Raw genomic sequence first — 23,431 nt, 5'->3', positions numbered from 1 at the left:
AAGGTCCAGCTGCAATTCTGCAACAATGCTCAAATTTGGGGCACAGAGTAGTAGAGGATAAAGAGGATTATGCTAGGACTTTAGAATTCCATGGAACATAACACATCAAAATAGGATATTCCATTCTCCTCTCTCTCACTGGTAGCTTTCCTTTGGAAAACTCAGACTGAACACTATGTATCCTAAAATAGCAGGGCCCATACTAGATGAAAGATTTGTGAAGAAGGTGCATATGAGCGCGGTTTTTAAAACTGAATCGGCTCCAGCATGGTGAGAGAAGTATATGAATCAAGGCCAAAGTGTTGTGAAATGTGTTAACCGCACGCACCCCCCCACCCCAGAACACCTCTTTCCTCCATGCTGTTTCCTCAGTTTAAGTTAGGCACACTGAGACTGATGTTTTTATCTAGTTTGGCTTAGAAGTCAATACAATTGTACATATGGAATGAAGGGGAAAGTGATCAAACGATTAATAACTTGGCCTAACAAGAGGTGCAGTCTTTAAATTACAATGCAAAAATCAGGAGTCTTTGTTTCAAAACAAAGATTTATTCACTTCTCTCTCTCAAGAATAATGGGGGGGGGAGGAAGAAGGTGGGGAGAGAGTAAAAGCATAGAAAAAATACTGATAAATTCAGAAGGAAACACATGAGATTCATAACAGAGAATTTTGTTTTCATGAAAAGCAGGAATGGGCATTTGCTCTCAATCTGTTTGGATATATATTTCTTTCTTTTTTCTTTTTTTTTAAGTAATCCTGAAATATTAAAGAATATAACCGGCCAACCTTATGCATATAATAGATACAAAATTAGATACAGCACTAAATGAGACAACATATAATTCCTCTATATGTTAGTATTAAAAATGCAAGAATTCAAATTTTAAAAGAAGAAGAAATGTGCATTTCCCACCCCCAAGATGCAGAGTGCATTAGTGACTGGCAGCAACTGAGATGAGAGTTGTGGATGTTTGAGAGATCTTGTCTCCCTCCATGCCAGAGTGCTAAGTCCCAGAGATGTTTGGAGAAGGAATACATGTGCTTGAGCAAGATAACACTTGGTTCCTCAACCAAGCCCTAGATGTATTTGTTTACTCAAAAAGATCATTACTATTATATGAATACTATGAACAGTGCATTGCTTATATTCTTGCTATTGGGTTTAATGAAAATGCACCTATTAAAATTCAGCTTCATTCCTGAAAAAATTAAAAAAGAAAAAAAGCATAGTGAATTGCCTGAAAGCCACTTGGGATACTCCTTAAATAATAAATGATTATGTAATTATCATCGCATAATATCTTGGCAATGAAGACTGATACTCCAAACTGAAAACTTGGCAATGAAGACTGATACTCCAAACTGAAAAACTAGAGTGCCCATCCACTGGTACTGTGCAACTTCCATTTGTTTCAACTGAAATGAGCAAGCTCCCTTGCATGCACCTAGCAGAATGGAGGTTGTGCAGCTTAAGTGCTTGGAGAATATACACTCTTGATCTACAGTTACACTTAATGGTTGTAGTGCAGGGTAGGATGAGGTGTGGGGCAAAGGTCCACCTACCTAGAAAAGTGCAGGATCAGGCTAGCAATTCTTCATGCTAGAACTTCTTATGAGATGATGAATATGAGAATGAATGACTACTGGGAGTAAGAGTGTTCCACAGGACCAAATGAATTCTTCAGACTCGTGCAATTAGAAAACACTATTGTTCAGATGCATTTTAAATTATTTTGGTTCTTTACAGATTAGGGTTCATACTAATCAAACTAACCACTGAAAGACTGGTTTGCAGTTCAAACTGTTAAAACGTAAGAATAACTGTGGCTGCTAACGTTTTGCCAAAATTTGTAAGAATGGAACACTTGGAAGAAGACAAGAATAAGTGCTGGCTTGAATGTTTTGGGAGCAGCATGGCCATTGCTCCAACATGATTTAAGCCTATGCTGCTCTGTTTAGACACAGAAATCACAGCAATTTCACACTTCCCAAATATGACAACTGAGGCTGGTGCAGATTCCCCACTGCGCCCATGAAGTCTCTGCTTTCCTATCGAAACAGTGTGACATGGGATGGGGCCACATAGAAGCAGCAACTACAACTTTCCCACAACATAAGAAATGGCCCACAGATTGGGGCTGTTGAACTACAGCACTTCACACACCTGCCTATACTGGGCTGAAACATGGCAGTGATTATTAGTGCCTGTACTGTCCACATTTTTATGTAGGGAAAAAGCAAAGTCACACCAATGAGACCAGGATAAGATAAGTGCACCAGGACAACCTTGGCCAGTCCTCAAGAGAATGTTTTCCAATGTGCATTACAGAATTACAAATTACGTGACAAAAACTGTTTTGTGCATAATTGGATGAGTGAAATTTACCTAGTAACAGAGTCTGAATGATTTAATATGAATGGTTCAGTACACACCATTTGTACTTAATGATACTTCGGACCAGCAAGTCAGCAATACATAATACTGTGAAAACAAATTACCACTTAAAATCTTTCAGATACAAATTAGTCAAGTCTGGTTGTAGTCAACTGCTTAGCAGACTATATGCATGGACTTTATTCTTTTTAAGTTCTTGTTACTTATAGCACATATGCATATGTGCAAGACAAAAGGCAATGCTTAATATAAATATTTTACTAGAACAAACAGAAATGGCACTTAAACATAAACCACCCTGTCATTCACTAAGCGGCAAAAAGATCCTGCTTCAAAATGTGTCTTCTGTTTTTTAGTAGTCGTCTTTCCCTATTCACTTGGAAGGTTACAGATTGGCTGGAAGTTCACATTGGTATGAGAAGGAATGTCTGGTTGGATGCACTCTGGGAATAAAAAAAGAGTTGAATTTAGTACGTATATTCAAGCAATAATCTATTATTAATTAATTATTATTATTAATTTAATTTCTATACTGCCCTTCCAAAAATGGCTCAGGGTGGTTTACACAGAAAAACAACAAAAAAAATAAGATGGATCCCTGTCCCCAAAGGGCTCACAATCTAAAAGAAACAAAAGATAGACACCAGCAACAGTCACTGGAGGTACTGTGCTGGGGGTGGGTAGGGCCAATTACTCTCCACCTGCTAAATAAAGAGAATCACCACATTAAAAGGTGCCTCTTTGCCAAGTTATCTAGTATCTTCAATAGTACTGCATCTTCATGATGTGCAACTATAACCCCTTCAAGCTACTGTGGCAATTTCAGTGAAGATTATTTACCAGTTAGTTACTGGACTAAATTCAAGATGCTTTAAGCCTTTAAAGCCTTCTACAGTCAAAACCCAAGGAAGCATCTACTTCGCCAACTGTCAATTAGGGGTGAGCATGGAACCGGTATGCCCAGTTTGGTTTGAGTCTGAACTGGACTCGAATGGAACTGGGCATGTTCAGTTCCCCACTACCACCAACAGACCCCCTGGTTGGGCTTGAATTCAAGCTGGTCCAAGGGCTCTAATGGGATTTATTTTTTTTAAGCAACTTACCAACTCTGGGGAGTGTTGCCATGGCCGCGGGGGTGTTTGTCCCCTCTGGCGGTTCCTCTCCCCCTCTGGCCTCCCCCCAGTCTCAATTTAGCCTGTTTCGGGTCATTTTTGGCCCATTCTGGCCCGAGTCATGACCTTCTGGGTCATGACTCCAGCCAGGCAAATGGCCAGTGTACATGTGCAATAGCCTCCAAAATGGCCACCGCCAGTGCAAAACGGCCTAGAATGGGCTGAAGATGGCCGAAAATGGCCCAAATCAGGCTGAATTGAGACTGGGGAGGGGAGCCAGCAGGGGGAGGGGGAACCACTGGGGATCTCCCCATGACTGTGGCAGCGCCCCCACCTCAGAAGTAGTGAGGTTTTTTGTTGTTTTTTTAAAATGTTTTTTCCTCATTAGAACTCCCAGACTGGTGGGGGTAGGGCGGGTTCAGTTAGAGTTCGAGCTAAACTGGGTCTGGTTCAGCTCAAGCGTGAGCCAGGGGCAAACCCTTGAACTGGCCATGTTTGATAGTGAACCAGCTCAGACTCAGGCTGGTTTGCATATCCCTACTGTCAAGATCAGAAAGGAAGACATTTTTGCAATTGTCACTGTAATAAGAAATCCAAGTAGTCACTACTAGCAACAGGACTCTTGGTGATTCTACAATAGTGGGATTTGTTCCCACTTAAAAACAACAACACAGAATATCTACTTGGTTGATGCTTTTCAGAGTGCCATACAAATCTTTGGGCTGTAAGTTCCATGGGAGCAGGTACTTTTCTGAATTGTCTATTTAACTCTGGAAGACACCATGAACACTGATGGTAGCACATAGATCTCCTCCTGGGAGACAAACTACTGTTATTTAGAACAGCTAGTACTTTCATATGAATGTAAGAGTATAGGAATAAAATGTTATGTACTTATTTCCAAAATGATTTATAAATGACATTTATAGGCCACTACATATGTGCACTGGCCATCTTTGTGGCCAGAGTCATGACCCAGGCCACAAAGATGGCCATGTACTTATTTCCAAAAAAGCACTTACCTCTAGTACAAGAAGAAAAATCTTGTTCTATGAGCAGCTGCCATACTTTCAGACATGTTTCTGACTTTCAGATAATTCACAAAACCTCGGAAAAACAGGAGGAGCCCTAAAATCAGATAAACAATATGAAACATATTAACAGGTACATGAAGTCTCTTTCTTATATTGTGACAACAGACTAACACAACTACTCCTCTGGAATTCATTAAGAGAAAATAAAATCTTCAACTATTTGACATTCCATACATATGAATGTAGAAGAAATGGTATGGAGTCACAGCTGCATCAACTTACCTTAGAAAAATGGTAGAAAAGCATGTGTTCTTTATCAAGCCAGGAGGATAAGGAAAAAACTAAAAATGCCAATTTGCAAAAAGAACTTGCGTTTCTTATACAGCACAGTATGCCCAGTCAACCTTAAAACCTTCAAGGACAAGGTTATTGTCTGACAAAATTTGAAACTAAACTAAGCCATACCAAACTTTTGTGGGGTCCATTTTTGGTGCTATTTCAGAAGGTGCCATTTTAGAGACATAGTAGCTGACATCCAGACTTTGGAGGAAGCACACAAATGGCCATTTTATTTTTAAGTGAACACTATTCTTTGATGAAAACTGGGGGGAGGTTCATTTTCCATCTCTTTGCTCTGATGCCCACTCTGCCTACTGAAATTATGGCCCTGAGGGCTGTGTGGCCCTCAAATCAGCAGGCCTCTCTCCCTCAGCATCAGTGCAACTTTAGCCATACCAGGGCAGTGTTAGTCTGTATGTCAACCAAAGTTTTCACTGAAAAAACAGTGTTCATCTAAGGGAAAAAATAGCTATTTGCATTTCTGCTCCCAAGGATCACCTAAATGGGGACTCACTTTTCAATGGGGACCAATTTATCAAGAGATGGCCAGTTCAGCTCAGCCCTACCTAAAACTCCCATACATTTTTCTGCATTGCGAGTGAATACAAATGACTATTTGGTAAAATGGGAAATTCTAACAACTTTCCACAGTATGCGCCTAACTACTTGGTAGGCTAGTCATATGTATATGACAGCCAAGTTGTGAGGAGAATTCTACCATGCTGCCTTCAACAGCCGATCAAAAATCCAGAGAAACAAGAAGAGGTAATATTCTCTTTACTACTTGGCAGGACAGAACAGACAATCAACATGACTACTTGTTAAGTGCCCACCATGGTAATTTATTATTTGTTAAACTGTCATCCGTATTCAGCTGAGAAACACATTTCCAGTGTCTGTAGGCTTTTATGCTGCGTAGGTAATGATGCCATTCACACAATCAAAAACTGGGTTCTATCCAGGTTAGGGAGCTGTGTGTGCTCCCAATTTTCAGTTGTGTGGAAGCAAGGTAAGAGGAAATCCTGGGTAGAAGTGATTGTGTGGAACAAGCTAGGAGGAAAAGCTATCCTAGTGTACTTCCACACAACCAAAAATTGGGAGCACACACAGCTCCCAAACTGAGGTAGAACACAGTTTTTAACTGTGTGAATGATCTCAGTCTGTGGCAAACAATATTCATCTCCAGGAAGGGAACCTTTTCTGAACTAGAAGTGTCCTCTCACCCTTTAAGCCATCTAATGTGCTACAAATTATTTACATCGGCGGAGATCTGGACAAGGTATTTGTGAATTTATTGGCAGGGCCCCTAAATCTGTAGTGTGCTCTCTGTGTCATGCACACTCAGTTTGCACTTTTCTTCCTTTTCGAAATCTGCATGTATTTGAACACACACACACACACACACACACACACACACAGTTTTATGTCAAGGACAGCAGCATAGCTGGCTAGAAACAAACTTGTAATATATGGATGCAACCTTCTTGTCTAATTCCAATACATATCCCTGCTACTCTGGCATCTATTCTCTAAACAAAGTATATTAGCTATAGGCATCATTCCTTTCTTTTCAGTTAAGACTTGGCTGCTCAATGAACAGCTAACCAAAAGACTATACAAGTCTCTGAGAGGTTGGGGAACAAAACCACTACACTATTTATATAGCAATAATATAGTAGCTCAAACCCAGATATCTAAATTTCACCAATAGCTTGGCTGTATCTCATACAGAGTAACAGATTATGTCAAAAGGTTGTGTACGAATTGCTCCCTTAACAGGTATCCAAATATAATCTCCTAGTGCATCATCTGAAAAAGAGGCGGGGTGGGGGGCATTTTTTCACATAATCAGCGCTCACAGATCATAAGGATATGAAGAGAGAACAAAAGTCCTTAAGATCCATTTGCCGAGTTTTTCATTCTAAATTAGCACATATTAAGAAGTGCCTCCTACAGATGCATATATTTAACCTCACATCGAGATCGTCATCTCCAGAGTAAAAGTAATACAGTAACTGCACACAAAATGATATCTGTACCTCACACTTTCTTCCCAAATTCACAGTTTTTTAGCCATTGACCTTTCAGCCTTCAGTTCTTCCATTTTTAACAGAGGTGCATACTTTAATCCTTTTCACTTACAACTACAGCTTTAGTTCAGGGGCATAGCTAGGGGAGAGAGGGCCTGGGTTCACCCCTCTCCCTCAGAGTGAGGGAGATAATGAAGAAAATAGGCAAGGGTGGAGTTGGGGGGCCCTCAGGAGCTAGGGCCCCTGGATTCTTTTAACCATTTGCTCATTTATAGCTATACCTCTGCTTTAGTTGTTTATAATTGGTGGGGGCAATATTAACTTACTGCCCTCCATTAATGACACACTGATTTTCTTTCAAAGCTATTTTGATACCTTGCTGTAATATGGAAGGAAAAATGTATAGCTTTTCACACTTTCTTCAGTCTTTAAAAATGACAATTGTAAGTTTATGTAAAATTTATTTGAATTTAACAGGTTAGAACTGCTTTGTAACCGATAAGCCAATTCAAGAATTTAGTTTATTGCTTTAGTTTTTGTTTAGCTTGCTTTTTAGCATTGAATTTTTAGTACTGATTTTTAGATTCAGGATATTAATTGTATAGGCATCTATTTGCCTCAAAGTTCTTGGAAATGTATTACTGTTGACTATGTATGTTGAATTTTATGCTTGTTTTTCACTTGTATTGTTTCAATTAGTATATGAACCACCTTGGACATCTCTTTTTGGAAAGGCAGTATAGAATTTTTTTAAAACTAGCATAATGGTTGAGATAAGCCTATAAATAATGTTAGGTTCATGGGATTAAAAGTTAGTTCCATCAGCATCCCCAGTTGACCCAAGCAAGTGAGTCAAGCCAGGCACTCTGAGATAGTCGAATATATTTAGAAGCCTTTTCCTCCAAAGTCTGAAGTTCAGCAGACGGGCTTTTCAAAGGAAAATTGAGGGAACAGAAGCACTGTGTTCACTAAGCATAAAGCCCTTCCCCTTGCCTGACTGACTAATGATTAATGCATGGTGCATTTCTAAGACCAAAAAGGATGCCTCCATGAATTGAATACAAAGTGACAGACACACTAGCATTTAAAATCATTCATAGTCTAAGAATTTTTAGCTAGTCCTTGTACAAATGGTAAGCACTTTAAAAATAATCTTATACGTTCTAACTACAAGTTTGTATAATCTTAATTTAGCTGTGATGGTGTGCTTTTTATATAATAAGATCAATTCAAAAACAGCAGGGATTTAGCAATTGTAAACAATTGTACAAGACCTACCCTCTACACAGTTTCTAAAAGCAAATATTATTTTTCTGAGCATTACATCAAAAGGAATAGTGGTAAAATATCCATGAAAGATGGGGGTGGGGGAGAGAATCTAAATTTTCAACAGAAGTTTGAAGAAAAATATGGGATAATCCATAGTTTAAGTAGACAAATATTTTGTTGCTCAAATTTTGCTTTCTTGAAGACTGATTTCATGTACTTTGCTAATGACTTGCACCTGAATTTGTGAAAGTTACTTTGTTTCAGAAGAATCAACATTCTGCCTATGATGTTTGTTTTGCAAAGGTCCTCTCATCATTACAATATAATCACTTGATGAGCACACATGCACATATTTACCCTCAATATCTCAAATAGAATTTGGCTTTTTCTATTCAGTCATCACATTACTCAACATCAAAGTCTAAAGTTTCTGAATAGAACTTACCAAGTACAAGAAATATCCACCACAGCCAGTACTGTCCATTAAAATAGCCAGTAAAGTAATCTGAAAACTGGAGGAGATGGGGGTGGGAGAGAAAACATGTATTTAACAAAAATATATGTTTCTGCTAAATAAGTTGATTTTAGAAACTTCTATCCTGCACCTTCAATATTGCTATTCCCAGGATGGCTAACATAGGGATGGAAAACATTGTAAAGTAATATATAAGCTTTATAAAATCAAGCAAGCTTTACTTCACATACAGTAAGCAACATATGAACATCACTGCCAAAGCAAGCACACATTTAAGACATTACAAGAAATGGAGAAAGAATAAACGAAATCACAGTAGATGCATTTGAGAAAGCAAATATTCTATACAGCATTAGAACAGAGGGAAAGGGTTTGTATGGCATTTCTCCCAAACAAAAAAAGCCTCAAACAACCTGTGAAAAACTATATTGAGCATTATTCAATGGAATTATTAGATATTGAACATTATAATTAATCGTGTTGGTTCTTCCCAGCCGCCACCCCCACTTTTTTCCAGGGTTTGCCATCCCAAACATATTACAGCAGCCTGCTGCTTTCGATATTAACATCAAAAGTCACATTAGTTTAATCTTATCAGATGGGGATGTTTGGCTGACCCCACAAAAGGAGAGCTTTTGACCTTCTGTACACCCCCTACTGATAATCGCTGCCAAGAATACCGGTCCCATAAAAGACCCCCAATTCATTAAACTCTTTTCATTTTCAAACTAGATGCTCCTGCATTCAGTTCCCAGCAGTGAGCTGAACGCAGCTAAATGAACCTTGAAGGGCCAATTCAATCGTTCCTGTTAGTGAGCACGTTAGACGGTTTTGTCCTCTCTGATGTGGGAATCTGAACAGGCAGCTGGAGGATAGGGTGTGATGGTTTTGGAGACAGGTATCTTGCTTTTGGCTGACTCCAGATGGCATGCTTCACTGATAAAAAAGACTAATCAAATATCTCCAAAAACTCCCCACAGTTATTGGCTTGTACTTCCAACACCACACGGCTTTCACAACTTCTGAAAAGAACTCAACAATATTGATGAGCAGAAGTTGCTTCAACTTTCCCCCTTCCATCACCACTATGACTAAGATGTTGAGCCAACCACTTCATGCTCATTTATTTACTTACAAGATTTATACGCCACCATTCTTCGTATATAAAACCATAGCAGCTTACAACAGAATTCATTAAAAGCCACAAATGCACAGCCATACACTATAAAGATACAATACAATCACAATAACCTCTAAAACAACAGGAAAGGAGGATAAAGAGTAGTCAAAATGTTACCTTATACCAACACATAACTAGTATGTCTAACAACAACAAAAAGACAACATAGGGCCTAGTGTTTATCTTGCATAAGTCATCACCAATGGGCTATTTCCCCCTCCAATTAGGCTAGAACAGGGTACACGTCAAGGTTGTTCACGATCTCCTTTTTTTTTTTTTTTTTTTTGGTGTTCAAACTCCTGGCCTGTGCTATTAGACATTTGGATAACATAGAGGGTATTGCACTAGGTGGGATTGAACACAAGTTGATTTTATATGCAGTTGATTTTATATTTTTATATAACATTTGTGTTTTATTGATAAACCAGAGGTCTCAATTTCTAACCTTATTTCTTTGGTTCAAAAGTTTGGTAATTAATCCAGTTACTCCATAAATTGGGGCAAATAGGATTTCATGCCTTTAGGTTCTACAGAAGTTCCTGATGAGTGTAGGGTTTGGGGTTTTAGGTGGTGTCCAGAGTTTTTTTTGTCTATTCAGGTATAGTAATCTTTAGGAAATTCTCTCAATTAGTAAATTTAAATTTTTCCAAAATTTTGATTCATATGAAAAATGACTTCAAATCAGTGGGCTATGATTCTGTTGAGTATCTGGGGCAAAATAAATGTGGTTAAAATGAATTTAATGCAGAGGCTCTTATATACTTTAAGAGGTTTTCCAATTCTTATACCTTCATCGTATTTTAACCAAGCTTAAAAATTAGTCAGTGACCTATTACGGGAAGAACACTCATCCAGATTTTCACTTTGTAAACTTCAACTACTTGTTGAAGGTGGCTGTAGTGACCAGTCTCCCCTCCCTCTAACAAGTTAACAGGAACTAAACACTTGTCTTGACTGACAGGCTTGTGAACTCCTGGGCGCAACCAATCAGTGCACCAGGTGAGTGGGACCTAGGGGCGTGCACTGAACCAGCTAGTCTGGTTCAGTTCGACTCCAGACTGGACCAGTTTGGTCCGGCACCCCCTCAAACCACCCACCTCCAGTTTGGTCTGGTGGGGGGGGCGGGTTCATGAGCTTTGCTTGGGGAGGAGTTCTCCATGGCGGTGAGGGTCCACGGAGGTTCCCCCTCCTCCTGCCTGTCTCCCTTCAGTCCCAAACTGGCTGTTCGGCCGTTATTCAGGCCTTCCCCCCCGGTGCAGCAGCCTTTTGGAGGCCACCACGCTTGCGCAATAGGCCTCTGCATGGCCTGGGCCGAAGAACAGCCGAACAGGATGGTTTTGGACCAAAGGGAGGCTGCCGCCTTGGAGAACGCCCCCAGAGGAAAAACATTTAATTGTTTTTTTATTTTAAAAAACCTCACAGACCCCCGAAGAGGCCGGGGGTCAGACCGAACAGGGGGTGGTTCAGTTCGACGCCAAACCAGACCAAACCAAACCAGTTTGATGTAGAATATTTTTATTCCTTCTCCATAAACACAGTTTGCATAAATTGGTAATTTGAAATACTTTGTGGAACATTCTCATTATTTAATGGATGTCAGTTTATTTATCACATTTACAAAAACACAAGGCTATCAGTGTACTTATTAATCAGATACATCTCTTGGTATTATACCACATCCACTACATTTTAGTGATGGGTGGCAAATATATGCCTTAGCCCCACAGGCCATCAATGGATATGTATTCCTTTCCTCACTCCCGCAACTGCAACACTAGTGTACACTTTTGTTGTGGCCATGTTCTGTATTCCAACCTAAGACACTCTGCCTCCTCTGTGTCATGACATGACAGCAGCATGGCATGAAATGGGCAGGGGTTTGTTTGAGTTCTGCTCTGGTACAAAAATCTGCTCTGGCTCTGCTCTGGTACAAAGATGGAATAATGAACTTACTAGAGCAGTAGACACAGTAGCTCCTAATCATCCACTCCGACTCGCCTTAAAGACAGCTCCGTGGTATTTGGATGAGTTACGGGAGCTGAAGCAGCGAGGTAGATGATTAGAGCGCAAGTGGAGGAAGACTCGGTGCGAGTCTGATTGGGCTTAACACAGGGTCAAAAGCAAGGGCAGTCACAAGGATACAACTGAGCAAAAACAGAGGGAAAAGACCCCACTCGTGACTAAGGCAAAAATATGTAAAGAAATCATGTATTACAATAAAACAACTGAAAATATATGCTAATGAACAATGAGACAATGATATAGATGCTGTCAGTAGCGTGGTCTCAGTAACATCCATGCAGGAGTTAAGAAGTGCAGGTTCCAAAGATGAATCCAGCTATGAGCGTTGCCTCAATAGAATGTAAGTTCCATAGATCTCAGACTCAGCCTCCACATGCCATTGTAGATAAATACGAACTTCATATGTCGAGATATGTATATCCAATCAGGTATACGGCTCTTTCCAGATATTCAAGCAAGCTGTTTCGCCATAGCTTCATCAGCCTCCTCTAACATCAATGACTCACTTCTCAGGCTGGCCAGAGCCTATCTATGCTGTCGCTATGGTGAAACGGCTTGCTTGAATATCCGGAAAGAGCCGTATACCTGATTGGATATACATATCTCGACATATGAAGTACGTATTTATCTACAATGGCATGTGGAGGCTGAGTCTGAGATCTATGGAACTTACATTCTATTGAGGCAACGCTCATAGCTGGATTCATCTTTGGAACCTGCACTTCTTAACTCCTGCATGGATGTTACTGAGACTACGCTACTGACAGCATCTATATCATCTGGCAGCCGTATTCAGACATTATTTTCTTTTTGTCCCTCAGTACTGGCTGTTATTGGTTTGGTAGCCAGTTAGGTAGCCTGCCTGCCTCATTCAGTTATTTAGCAGCCACACATTTGCCTTGTTTAGGAGTACCTCCACTAGATGGCTTTGACCATCATTATTCATGTTTGACCATTATCATTCATGTTTCATTATGTGATGTCATTTATGGTCCAGTCATTAATTTTCTTATCATTGTCTCATTGTTCATTAGCATATATTTTCAGTTGTTTTATTGTAATATATGATCTCTTTACATATTTTTGCCTTAGTCACGAGTGGGGTCTTTTCCCTCTGTTTTTGCTCGGGCATAACACAGAGCACATTTTAAGACCTATGCACTGGCAGTGCGAGTGGCAAAGAAGCAGTTCTTTTCTGCCCGCATTACTTCCACAAATTCATGTTCAGCTGAGTCGTCTAGGGTTGTGAGAGGGCTAGTATGTACTCCCTCCTCCTTAAATTGAAATATGGAACAATCAGTCACTCGGTGTGACATTTTTAATGACTTTTTTGCAGATAAAATCTCTCTGATTCAGGCCAAGTTGGATTCCACAGTTACTGCAGAATCTTTTGTGGAGGTGTCCAGCAACTCCTTTCATGGGGTTAGATTGGATCATTTTCAGTTTGTGACTCCTGAAAAAGTAGACAAAATGCTTCGGACTGTACGTCCTACAACCTGTTCTCTTGACCCTTGCCCAAATTGGCTTATCTCATCTGATAATCATATTATCAGAGAGGGTCTGGTAAATATTATCAATGCTTCTCTGAGGGAGGGCAGGATGCCTCCTTGTCTTAAGGAGACTATTATTAGAACAGTTTTGAAGAAAACTATGCTGAATCCCTCAGAGTTAGCTAATTACAGACCTGTTTCTAATTTTCCATGGTTGGGCAAGGTGGCTGAGCAGGTGGTGGCCTCTCAGCTCCAGGCAGTTTTGGATGATGTAGATTTTCTAGACCCATTTCAAACTGGATTTCGTGTGGGCTATGGGGTTGAGACTGCCTTGGTTGGCCTGATGGATGATCTCCAACTGGCTATTAACATAGGGAGTGTGACTCTGCTGATCTGGCATTCGATACCATAAACCATTGAATCCTTCTGGACCATCTGAGGGAGGTGGGATTGGGTGGCACTGTTTTACAGTGGTTCCACTCCTACCTCTCTGGCAGATTCCAGATGATGTAGCTTAGAGACTGTTGATCCGCTAAGTGAGAACTGAAGTGGGAAGTCCCACAAGGCTCCATACTGTCTCCAATGCTTTTTAACATCTACATGAAACCACTGGGAGAGATCATCAGGAGGTTTGGTGCTGGGTGTTATTAATATGCTAATGAAACCCAGACCTACTTCTCCATGCCAACCTCATGAGGAAATGGCATATCTTCCATGCCATTTGTGGCACATGGCAAAAAATCCTCTTTTGCAGTTTATACACACTTTTCTGCCGGCAACCTGGCAATTAAATGGCATATCTTCCCTAAATGCCTGCTTGGAGGTGGTGATGGTCTGGATGAGAGATAACAAACTGAAGTTGAATCCCAATCAGACAGAAGTACTGACTGGGCGGGGGGGGGGGGGGTCGGGACCCTAGAGATGGTTTAGATCTGCCTATTCTGGGTGGGCCTACACTCCCCCGAAAGATCAGGTACATAGCTTGGAAGTGCTCCTGGACCCAAAGCTCTCCCTGGTTTCTCAGGTTGAGGCAGTGGCCAGGAGTGCTTTTTACGGCTGATACATCAGCTATGTCTATTTCCAGAAGTGAATGACCTTAAAACAGTGGTACATATGCTGGTAACCTCCAGGCTTGACTACTGTAATGCATTCTACGTGGGGCTGCCTTTGTACATAGTCTGAAAACCACAATTGGTACAGAATGCAGCAGCCAGATTGGTCTCTGGGACAACACAAAAGGATGATATAAGACCGGTTTTTAAAGAACTGCACTGGCTGCCACTGTTCCCTGTGCGCTCATACGTTTTCTAATGTCTGCTAAGTTAATTTTAGATCCCGCTCAGGTTGAATTAGGAAGGCTCCACTCTGAATGCATCTGCGCACACAATGCCTTGATACTGCTGCCCAGAACAAAACTCATTCCGCACAGAGATGAAAAAAATTAGAGGGACCACTGCTGGCTGCCGATATGTTTCCAGGTGAAATACAAAGTACTGGTTCTTACCTATAAAGTCCTTAACGGCTTCAGTCCAGGCTATTTAAGACAGTGCATCCTTTGTCATAAACCCTGCTGCCTGTTGCGATCTTTTGGAGGGGTCCGGTTATGGATGCCACTGGCTTGTCCTGTGGTGACCCCATGACTGGGCTTCTCTGTGGCTGCCCTGGGGCTTTGGCATATGCTCCCTACTGAAATAAGAGCATCTCCTTCTCTGTTTGTTTTCAGGAAGAACCTCAAGACTCTCCTGTTTTCACAGGCTTTTAATTAGGATTAATTTTAATAATTTTAAAACTTGTTTTAATTTCTATTTTATTCTATTGTTTTTATTATGTATTTTAATTTGTAACTTTTAAATATTTTAAATTTTGTACACCACCTAGAGATATACATATTAGTTGGTATAGAAATATGATTGATAAATAAATAAATAAAATGCTGCAGTCTTCAATGGATTCACAAGCCTGAGAGAGGCTGCTTTGTGTGCCTAACTCCAGCAAAGCATCCTTTCCACGGCCATTGTTGGAGTTTAGACTGCGAGTCCTTTGGGGACAGAGAACCATCTTATTTATTTATTTATTTACACCCCCACCCCCACGTAAACCACTTTGGAAAAAAATGTTGATGAAAAGCGGTATATAAATATTAATAGTGCAAATTCCTATAGGGAACTTGCCCGGACAGACTAGCAAGAAGCCTTTTACATTTATTTAGGAGACAGCCCAAGATCCCCATTTGATTAAAAAGTGACTTTTGGTGTTACTATTAAAAGCATTAGACCACTGTAATGTGTGTTCTCACAAGTTAATTCTTGGCCAAAATGGAACAACAATAACTAATGTACATATATTCAAGCATTCAAGAATATACTATTAAGCACAATTTTCAGGAATATTACACAAACATGCAAACAAATTAAAATCCATGATCAAAAACACTTACCCGAACAATAAGAATCCATTTGATCAGGGACAGTCCAAATCCACAGATTGCACCGTATCTTCCTGCTATGGTGTTAGTTATGCAGAATGATAAGCAAAATCCAATCCAGTTGAAAATAAATGCCACTAAAAAGAAGCATTTTGTTAAAACTTAATGACATGCTTGATTACTACAATTAAGGGTGGTTTACAATTAAAACAGAAACCATTAAAACCAATAACAATTAAAACAGAAATATAAACACCAATTAATTAAGACATCTTACAAAACAATTAAACAATCAGAACAATTAAAACCCTGAAAACCAGGTTAGAGCATTAAAACAATTAAAACTAATTAAAACCCTGGAAGGCCAGGCCAAACAGATAGGTTTTAAGGGCTCTCCTGAAGGTCAATTAAGAATTAAGATTGTGGATTTCCAAGATTGAGTTTCCTTGGCCAACTCAAACAGCAAAGGAAGATAGGGGAGGGCCTCCGAAAGTTCAACTATAGCTGCCTGCAACGAACTAAAAATGAACAGGTTGCTCTCATGTAACTTTTGATCCTTGGGTAGTTTGGCATCATTCACAACATTGGGCTCTGCGCCTGCACAGCAGCCACTGTGGAAGGATTTGTGAGCTCCACAAGGCACTTGAAGCCCCACCCCTTCGCGTGCAGAGCATGCTCGGTGTCTATTGGTGGCAAGCGCCTCTTCTCCTCAGTTCCTGAAGGACGATATGATGTTGCAGCTTCTACTGGACAGCATGGAAGCACTAAGTCAATCTGAAGAGAGGGGGGGCTGGGTGGGTGTTGTGAATGATGCCAAGCCACCCCAGAATCAAAAGCTACAGGTGAGCAACCTGTTTATCTTTGTGATGGCTAAGCATCATTTCCAACATTGGGCGAGTAGCTAGCTCCCAAACAGCAGGAGATGGGGAATTAAAGTGGGGGGTTTGTTTGTTTTTGTTTTTAAGAACAGAACACCCAAAACCAGCCTCAGCCACAGAGTGGGATGTCTAAAGTGTAATGCTGATCCGACAACCAGGTAGCAGCTTTACGGATGTCAGTGAAGTTAATACCCACCAGGTGTACAGCGGAAGCAGCCACCGTTCTAGTGCAAAGGGTATGGATGTTAATGGGAAGAGAATCTCCTTGCTTCTTATAGCAAAAGAGGATAACTTGGACCAACCATTCTGATAGTCTGCAACTGCATCTAAAGTCCTTGGTGCATGCCAGGTAGTAAAGCACAGCGCAGCCCTTCTGATGTCCAGTGAGTGCAAGCTTCTATGGGCTCTTTAAGTGATTGTGCAGTCCCTTCAAAAACATTTTGCATTCTGGATGTGAAAAAAACTGGTGTGGATCCGCATCCTGGGTGCATTGCAGATAAATGTACCATAATGGAAGAGTCTGATAGACCAGACTGTTTATATGAAGACAGGTAGAGTAAGATTTGATAAACTGTTGCTTTAACAGAATCAAATCCTCTGAAGCATGTATAGACCAAGAAGCTTTTCCATTTGCAGGAATAGGCACGTCTCACAGAGGCCTTTCATTCATGGAGAAGAATATTGTTTAGGTCAGCCTCTACACTGTTATGTTCAAGGTCTTCAGGCTGTGAAGACGCATTTGCCTGTTGGACTGCTGAAGGAGGTCCGGGAGATGATCAAGACATCAGTGTGACCTGTGGGAGAGATGGAAGAGGATAGGGAACTGGGGCTGGAGGCCACCACAGGGTGAGTAGGATTCAATTTGTCTGATGTACTGAGATCCTGCTGACCACCCTGGAGAGGAGCAGGAAGGGGGGAAAGAGAAAATAATTTGCCTATCCAAGGGCTCTGGAAAGCATCCCCCAATCATCCCATTCTCATCCTCATTTTGGAGCAATATGCCGGACACTTTCTGTTGTCCCTTGTGGAGAACCAATCTACTTGGGGAATTTCTTTTTCCCTACAGCTGGAAAAGGAAGTTCAGAGTAGCTGGGTGAAATTCCCATTTGTATTGGAAAGTATCATTGGTCTGCCTGCTCATCTGCCAGAATGTTAACTACCCCTGCAATATGTAGGGCCAATGGGTAAATACTGTGGTTAATTCAGTCCCATATTTGGGTGGACAGATTGCAAAGCGATTTGGAGATTGTTCCACCTTGGTGATTCAGTTATGCAATGGCCAAGGTGTTCTCTAGTATCGCTTGAACAGCCTTCCCTAAAAGGAGTAGCAAGAAGGACTTTAGGGCCAGGAATATTGCCATAAGTTCTAGAAAGCTGATGTGAAGAGAAACTTGCTGGTGATTCCAGAGGCCTCTGGCACTCAGGCCTTTGCAGTGAGCACCCCATCCTATCCGGGAGGTGTCTTGTGAGTGAAAGAGTTGGTGCTGGAGGTTGGAAAGGAAGGCCCACATTCAGACTCTCTGATCGAGTCTACCACAGGAGGGAATGCAGAACGGAGGATGGAATCACCAAGTGGAGGTCTAAATTGCCCACACTGGGCCAGAATACAGAGAAAAGCCACAGCTAGAGGTGGTGCATGTGAAGTCTCACAAAAGGTATTGTGGCAGTACATGAAGCTATGAGGCCTAAAAGGTGTTGGATGGATCGAATCAACTGCTGGCTTTCTGGGGCAACAAAGGCTCTCTTTGCAGATACATCAAGAATAGCCCCCATGTACTGCAGGGAATGCTGGAGAACTACAGGTTGCTTACCTGTAACTTTGTTTCTTCTAGTGGTCATCTGTCCTTTTACACCAATGGGCTATGCGTCTGCGCAGAGACCTTGTTGGAATGTAACAAGCTCAATTCTCCTGATTCAGGTGGAAACCCCACCCACAACCACTATATGTGACTGCACCACTCCACATCCCCTCAGTCACGGAGTCCACCTTCAGTAAATCCAGCAGGGTGGATGGGAGGGTGTGTAAAAGGATAGATGATCACTAGAAGAACCAGATTTAGTTAATTCCAGTTCACCTGAATGCCGAGCCTCCCCAGGAGAAAGAAGACATCCTCTATATGATTCTGCAGAAGAGACCTGTTGGACGTGATCAACCAGTCATCTAGATATGGGAGGATAGAGATTTCCTGGGACTTCAAATGGGCAACAACGACACTCATACATTTTGTAAACACACACAGTGCCATAGACAGGCCAAATGGAAGAGCAGTGTATTGGAAGATGTTTTCTCCCACTGCAAAGTACAGGAATTTTCAATGTAGTTGCCAAATGGAAATAGGCATCTTTTACATCATGGGGTGAACCATTCCTCCTCAGATAACAGGGGGAGATGTTGCTGAAGTTTGAGCATGCAGAATTTTCTGGCAAGAATAAAGTAGTTTAGCAGATGGCGGTCTAGGATGGGTATAGGCCACCATCTTTCTTTTTTATCTGAAAGTATTGAGCGCAGAACCCTACCCATTGGTGCTCTGAGGAGACTGGCACTATTACCCCTTTGGATACGAGTTCTTGTACCTCCGCAAGAAGCGTAGGACAGATTTTATTCCCATAAAGGGAAGAATGGACAAGAACTTGATGGTGTAGCTGGTGGAAACAATACTTAGCACCTAGGTGTCGGAGGTGATGAGTTGCCAATGTGCTAAGCAGGGGAAAGCCAGATACCAAAAAGAATGGGAGTAATGGGCAAGGGTTCTAAGGAGTCAAAGATTTTGTTTTGAGGCCTCTTGACTCCTTGTCTTTTGGTGTTTTCCATGTTGGGAGAAAGGACACTTTTGATTTTGAGGGTAAGTGCGCCTGAAATCTCTGTGACCGGAATGCGTATAGGAGTACCTCGATTTGTCAGGATGGTGGAATTTCTGGCCAAAATAGCAGGTGGTAGAAGCAGAAGAAGTCAGCAAGGTGTGTGTGGTGAGTTAGGACTTCATCCTTTCCCCCATGAAATCATTGGTCTCTTTGCTAAAAAGACCTTCACCATCGAAAGCAAGGTCTTCTGATTTTGTCACGTCTTGTTGCAGTGACGAGGACCTAAGCTGCCTGCAAAGTGTAACTGCACTGGCCATGGTGCATTACTTGGTTACTGTCAGATGCTTCACAGTCCTGAGGGACCCATGGGGTAACATGCCCTAACCTGGCATTAAGAGCCTTAAAAACGGGCTTATAAGTGTGTAGGAGCCTCTTGCATGTCCTCCTGAAAGCCCTTCCAGATAGAATTAAACTTGGCCATACAGGCCAAGTAATTTGAGACCTTCATACCAAGTAATGAGGAAGAATATATTTTACATCCCATTGAATCAAATTTTCTGTCTCCCTTGCCCACAGGGGCAGAGCGACGTTTCCCTGACTTAGAACCCAGAGTGCAATCCACTACTAGTGAATAGGATTGAGGATGCTTACATAGAAATTGGCAGTCTTGTTATTGAACAGGATAAAAATTCTCAAGCCTGCATGAGGTTGAGACTGCAGAAGATGGAGCTTCCCAAGCAGCCTTAGTGGAGTTCACCAAAATGGGTAGCATGGGGAGAGCTGCCAGTGTTGCTGTTATTGAAGTGGCCACAAAATCATAGACTGAGTCACTCACAGTCTTAGCTGGAGATTTTAGCTCAAGGTCTAGAGCCTTTGCCATCTCAGATGACTTCGTTTCCTCTGTTGGAGAAACTGGAGGATGATTAGGGATGTAGACATCTGGTGAAGGGCCAGATGGCATCTCAGCTGCATCAGAGTCAGTGTCAGAATCAGAAGAAGAGGAGGGATTCCCATCCGGGGGAGGTTTCTCTGGTGGAACTGGTGCTTGAGGTGGTGTTAGAGAATCTATGGGCAGGAAGCTGTGGCAGGGACATGGGAGCAAGAGTGTTAGGAGTTATAGGTAGAGCAGGAGTGACTGGTGAAGGGTTCAATGGCATAGGGTTAACTGGACATTTGAAGGGGTCAAATGGTTGGGTTTGAGGAGTGAGTGAAGACTTAAGCTTGTTTAGCTTCCAATGGCAAAACTCCTCAGAATCATAGGGGAACGAGGACATCGACCAACATAGAATCACAGAAATAATCCATTTCCACATATAGCCATAGTCCAATGCACCTGAGCAACTCCAATAATCCAGCCTGCATCGAAAGGGAGACGAGCTGGCAGAGGGAAGCTCAACTGGAGGAATGCATGCTGGTGAAGTCACTGGAGTAGTTGTAACCATAGGGCTCACTGGAATGGTTCTGACCAGAGAGACTGGTAGAATCTCTATCAGGGAGATGGGGTCATGGGGACCCAGGGTTGTCTTTAGGGCATGGCAAGCAGGGCAAGTGCCCTGGGTCCCGCTTTTTAAACCCCCTTAGAATTAACTGGAATGGGGCCGTGCACTGGCTGATTTGTCCCGGGCCCCGCACCCCACGAGGGCTCTCTAAGGACAGCCCTGTGGGGACCTTGGGGATTCCAGGTGATGACATCATTGACATTGAGCCCCATGAAGGCCAAAGCCCTTAAATGTCAATCCCACTGTCATAAGAAGCAACTCTAACAATGATTCAAAATCAGGAACATGTCTCGACATCAAATATATTCCAAGGTCAAAAGGTCTGTATCAGTGGTGCTGGAGACTGTTGCAGAAGAGCAACCATCTACATAAATGGAACAGTTCTGGGCGAGGGGTGTGCAGTTGAGATAGTTGAAGGCACTGTGTGACGCAGCTTCGACATAAAAGATTGGACAGTGACAGAAGTCAGGGGTGGAAGATAATAACTGATGGCAAATTCTGAAGCAGATGATGATGAGTGAATGACTTGGACCATCTGTGGCATCGATGTCAAAGGAAGAGATGAAGATTGAGTGCAAAGAGGTATCTTGAATGTTGATCCTGAAGGGTGCCCAGCAGGCTATAACGTAGAGGGAGGAGCAGTGGTCATCGACGACACTGAGACAGCCATATGGCCTGATAATGCCTCCAACGCCGACGACCTCTGTGTCAATTTGGAAGATGGCTTAGAGTGTTACTCCATAGGTGAATCTGATGTCCTCAGTCATTTTGAGGATGAAAGAGAGGAGTCAGAATGCTTATGCTTTTACTTTTCCTTATGAGACTCCCTACAAGACTCCTTCAGTCTGTCCTTTGGCTTTTTAAAGGAGGTCAAACTGGAGTTGGAAGCGGGGTTCAGTGTCAAGGCTGGCTTTGAGATAGATGCTGATGTCACCATCTGTGTCAGCAGACCAAGGGCCATTTCATAAAGCGCGGGTCTGATTGGAGAAGGACAAGCAGATTCTACAAATTCTAACATTATGGTCCTCTCCAAGACACAATAGGCAGAGCTCATGGCCGAAGGATGGCAAACTGCCACAGCACAAGGTGCAGTGTTTGGAAGGTTTTTTTAGAGCTCATGAAAGAAAACCAGATGTCACTCACAAAGCTGAGCTAAAAAAAAAAAAGAAAGGTCAAAGGAGTCCGAGGTCAAGCCACGAAAACAGAGAAGCCACATCAAAATCGAAGGGTAGCCAATGAACAGTCCAAGGTCAAGTCCAGAAAAAAGAAGATAAAACCAAGTCCAAAACATTAGGCAAACGGATAGTCAGAGAAAAACAAACAATGCAAGAGTCAGAGTAAGGATAAGAGAATGACAAAAAAACTTTTGTCTCTTTCAAGAATGGAGATGCAGAGTGAATCCAAAAGGAAAACGCACAGCACAGCAGACAGAAAGGAAGTGAGGAGAAGAGGCGCTTGCCACCAATAGGCACTGAGCATGAAGGGTGGGGCTTCAAGCGCCTCATGGATCTCACAAATTCTTCTGTGGTGGCTGCTGTGCAGTCACAGAGCCCAGTGTTGGGAATGATGCATAGGCACCACAACAATATTTCCTTCACACAACTTAAACTGTAATTGTCATCACTTTTATAGGAGATTTCATTTTCAAAGTCACAGTGCATTCCTATACATGCTTACTAAGAAGTAAGTCCTACTAGATTCAATAAGGCTTATCTCCTAGTAAGCATTTCTATAACTGCAAACTTACCAACCAATTCACAACCCACTGTGCCAGTGAACTAACATTTAAAATGAATTAATTACCACCATGTACCATAATAAAGGCACAATAGGTAGTACAACAATGCTTCAAGCGCCTCATGGATCTCACAAATCCACAAGCATTCCAAGGATTCTGCAGCAGCCCACTATGGTGGATCAGTCTCACAAGGCTGGGAATCAGCAGCACTGAGGAGCAGGAAAATTCTCCAGGTCTTTCCAGAGGTATGTCTGGGGCGTTTCTAAGCTGTGGTCTTAATATTTATTTAATAAAAATATTTAGAATATTTATACCACTTTTCAACAAAAAGAGTTCACACACATTGTGCCACCAGTTTTCAATACCACCACCCCCAGCATCAACTATCATGTATCCACAAGCAATGCTTTCCTTCCTATTAAATCTGATGGTATCCGTATATTTATAAGGTAAAGTGTGCTGCCAAGTCAGTGTCTACTCCTGGTGACCACAGAGTCCCTTGGTTGTCTTTGGTAGCATACAGGAGGGGTTTACCACTGCCATCTCCTGCACAATATGAGATGATGCCTTTCAGCATCCGGAGTATTCAAAAGTCTTCCATCAGGAAGCAATAAAAATGAAACCACTCAAAATGAAGGATCATCATTACGGTGGGTAATTCACCACCCTTGAAAAATACTGATGGAAGTGAAGCATAGGGTGAAAGTATGAGAGTTCTAAAGCCTAGAAGTCACGCTTGATA

The 23,431-nt window shown here is 41.8% G+C and overlaps 1 protein-coding gene across 2 annotated transcripts in view; it reads right to left on the bottom strand.

Annotated features, from left to right (window-relative positions):
• Positions 1-529: 529 nt before the first annotated feature.
• NDFIP2 (Nedd4 family interacting protein 2) overlaps positions 530-23,431 on the bottom strand; it is a 71,971-nt gene continuing 49,069 nt past the window's right edge. For both annotated transcript variants that reach the window (XM_053306017.1, XM_053306019.1), the window contains 4 exons: positions 15,785-15,909; positions 8,626-8,692; positions 4,531-4,636; positions 530-2,839 (listed from right to left, as the gene is read on the bottom strand). In XM_053306017.1, coding sequence (XP_053161992.1) covers positions 4,533-4,636; positions 8,626-8,692; positions 15,785-15,909 — 296 coding nt within the window. In that variant the 3' untranslated portion in view covers positions 530-2,839; positions 4,531-4,532. The remainder of the gene's footprint in view (positions 2,840-4,530; positions 4,637-8,625; positions 8,693-15,784; positions 15,910-23,431) is intronic.

This window comes from Hemicordylus capensis, chromosome 3, assembly GCF_027244095.1.
Source record: "Hemicordylus capensis ecotype Gifberg chromosome 3, rHemCap1.1.pri, whole genome shotgun sequence".
NCBI classification, from domain to species: Eukaryota; Metazoa; Chordata; class Lepidosauria; order Squamata; family Cordylidae; genus Hemicordylus; species Hemicordylus capensis.
This window is presented reverse-complemented; position numbering and strand designations above follow the sequence as displayed.